The sequence below is a fragment of the Fukomys damarensis genome, unplaced genomic scaffold (assembly GCF_012274545.1).
Source record: "Fukomys damarensis isolate Sample0158 unplaced genomic scaffold, DMR_v1.0_HiC HiC_scaffold_9, whole genome shotgun sequence".
In the NCBI taxonomy this organism is placed as follows: Eukaryota; Metazoa; Chordata; class Mammalia; order Rodentia; family Bathyergidae; genus Fukomys; species Fukomys damarensis.
The window spans coordinates 5,374,035-5,377,022 of record NW_022900921.1 but is presented as its reverse complement, the minus strand read 5'-3'; the positions used below and the strand labels follow the sequence as shown (position 1 = coordinate 5,377,022).

At 42.4% G+C, this 2,988-nt stretch overlaps 1 protein-coding gene across 1 annotated transcript in view; it reads right to left on the bottom strand.

The window, feature by feature from the left end:
- Positions 1–2,988, bottom strand: part of Sec24a (SEC24 homolog A, COPII coat complex component) — a 73,775-nt gene that overhangs the window by 50,840 nt on the left and 19,947 nt on the right. Inside the window, exon 2 of the mRNA XM_019209883.2 lies at positions 730–1,197. Coding sequence (XP_019065428.2) covers positions 730–1,197 — 468 coding nt within the window. The remainder of the gene's footprint in view (positions 1–729; positions 1,198–2,988) is intronic.

Here is a 2,988-nt window from a genome sequence, read left to right as displayed (position 1 = left end):
TTTTTCTGATTTTCAACGAGTATGCCAATGAGAAAAGGACTAGTTCTTTCATCAAGTAGTGTGACACACCACCACAGCTGTACGTACATTCACACACAAGAGAATGGAGCCAAGTTTGAGCCCGGGAGTCCAACATCAGCCTGAACAGAGCAAGATCCCATCTCAAAAGAGAGAAAAAAGAAAAAAAAAAAAGACACTTTCAAAGGAAAGAAAGCAGAAACAAGTCATGCATTTTAAGTTTTTCATTAGCTCAAAGATGTGAGAAGTAGTTTATTAAAGACCAACAATGCCACTGTGTTTGCTCTTGTATGGCTGTCCTGCCCTCACAATGTAGGGTGCACTTCTTTTCCTACTTTTCCTTGGCCCAAACTTGCTCTACAGAGCCTGTTTCTTTTCCTACCTTTAATAAAACTTTGCAAATATATACATATATACACACATACATACTAACAATTATTTTAAAAATCAACAATTTCCAGCTGGGTGTGGTGGTGCACACCTGTGATCCCAGCACAGAGGAGGCTGAGGCAGAAGGATCACCACGAATTCAAGGCCAACCTGGACTACATAGTGGGTTCAAGACCAGCCTGGACTACATAGTGAGACCCTGTTTCCAAAAAAAAAAATCAACAACTTCCTATATGGCTTTACAAGGCTTCAAGTATTAAACACATCAACAAGCAGAAGCGTCACATTTCTACATTTTAAACACTCTGCTAAGAACATTACCTGATGTTACGTAGTTGTTTTGAAGTGAAGGGTCTCCAGAAGAAACGTACTGGTGATGCACTGATAAATTTGTATTCCCAAGTACAGCCAGCTGGGACGGTTCGGGAGGACAATGGTTCGTCTGTGGTGCCATGGGCGGGGAGCTGTGCTGCCAGTTCACAGGTGGCAGTGGACTGGCACCAGGAGGAAAACCACCGGAAAGCCTTGGGGCAGCAGCTGGACTCTGAGACGCAGGTGGTGGCATTCGGGGGACAGGACCACTGTAGGGTGAAGGTGCCACTGAGAGAGAAGCCACAGGGGGCTTGTGAAGAGTCTGCCCGGATCCCTGAGAACCATGATAGCTGGACTGTCCAGAGGCCAGATTCAAAGTCTTTGCTGGTAGTAGATGAGGGTAGGATCCTGGAAGCTGGGAATTATATCCTTGGTTCACTGGAGCATGTGAAGACATCACTGCACTTTGGACAGGACCTTCCAATAAGAGAAGAAAAAAATCAGTCTTGCTAATGAACACAGACTTACTTTAAAAAATACAGCAGGCACTGGAGATATGGCTCAGTGCTAGAGAACTTGCCTAGCATGCACGAGGCTCTAAATTCAATCCCCATCCACAAAACCACCAAAATTTAAATAAAGGAAAACATATAGTAAATGTAAATAAAGTAAAACTCTTACACTAAGCAATACAAGGCCAAATAATCTAATTCAAAAGTAAATTTTTTTAAAAAAAATTTTTTTTTGGTTTTTTGAGACCGGGTTTCACTATGTAGTTGAGACTCAACTGCAACTCACTATGTAGCCCAGGCTGGTCTCGAACTCACAGCAATCCCTCCTGCCTCAACCTCCTGAGAAAAGTAAATAAATAAAAGTAAATAAAATAGCTAGGCATAGTGGTGCAAGCCTGTAATCCCAGCAGTTGGGAGGCTGAGGCAAGAGAATCACCACAAGTTTTAGGCCAGCCCAGGCTACATACATAGTGAGCTCCAGGCCAGCCTGAACTACATAGTGAGACCCTGTCTTAAAAAACAACAACAAAAAAGATATACAAAGCCAGCCATGTCGGCACATGCCTATAATCCCAGCATTTTAGGACACTGAGGCAGGATTGCAAATTCAACTTCATGAGAACTTTCTCAAAATTCAAAAATAAAATAAAAAGGGCTGGGATATAATTCAGTGCATAGTCCCTGGATTCAAAATCCCCAGAAGCACAAAAAAAAGGAAAAAGTACTGATGACATACCACAAGATGGATGAATCTTGAAAACATTACTGTATGTCAACTAATCAAAGCCAGACGCAAAAAGCTATACTGTCTAACTTATTTAAAAAAGAAAAATCCACAACAGGAAAATTAAGACACACAGGTAGATTCAGGGCTGCAGAGTTTGCAGCTAGGAAGAAGGAAGGGCAAGCGACTGCTGATGACTACTGGGAATGATAGAACATGTTCTGAAGTTGGTAATGACAATCACAAAAGCCTGAATATACTAAAAACCACTAAATTGGGGATGGGGTTACCGCCCACAGATACAGCACTTGCCTAGCATAGGTGGGGCCCTGAGTTCGATCCTCTCTGCAACACAAAAGAAAACAGAAAAAAACACTAGATTGCACAATTTGTCTTTATTTTTGGTTGGTAAAATAACATGTATAAACTACGTGAGATGTATATCTCAAAAAGCTACTACAAGGGCCAGGGATTTAGCTCAGCAGTGCTGAGGCCTGCCTCACAAGCCCAAGGTTACAACTTCAATCCCCAGCACCAAAAAAAAAAAAAGCTTCAGTAAACCAATCATGGTGACACAAGCCTGTAAAAGAGGCTGAGGCAGGAGGATCGCTATGAATTCAAGGCCAGCCTGGGCTGCAGAGTGAGTTCAAGGCCAGTCTGAATTACACAGTAAGCTTTCAAAAAAAGAAAAGCTATTGTAAGAAATCCCTAGAATCTCTTTGACAAAGTAATACATTATGTATTACACAGAGCCAGGTGTAGTGGCACACACCTGTAATCCCAGAACTCAGGAGGATGAAGCAGGAAGATTGCTGTGAGTTTGAGGTCAGACTGGGCTACATAGCGAGTTCAAGGCCAGCCTGAACTAGGAAGGGAGATCTTGCCTCAGAAAAACAAAAAAAAAAGGGCCGGGGATTTAGCTCAGTGGTTCCCCTGCCTGCCTTGCAAGTGCAAGGACCCGAGTTTGATTCCTGGTACCAAAAAAAAAAAAACAAAACCCACAATACAGGGAAAAAAGATGAATGAGAAATA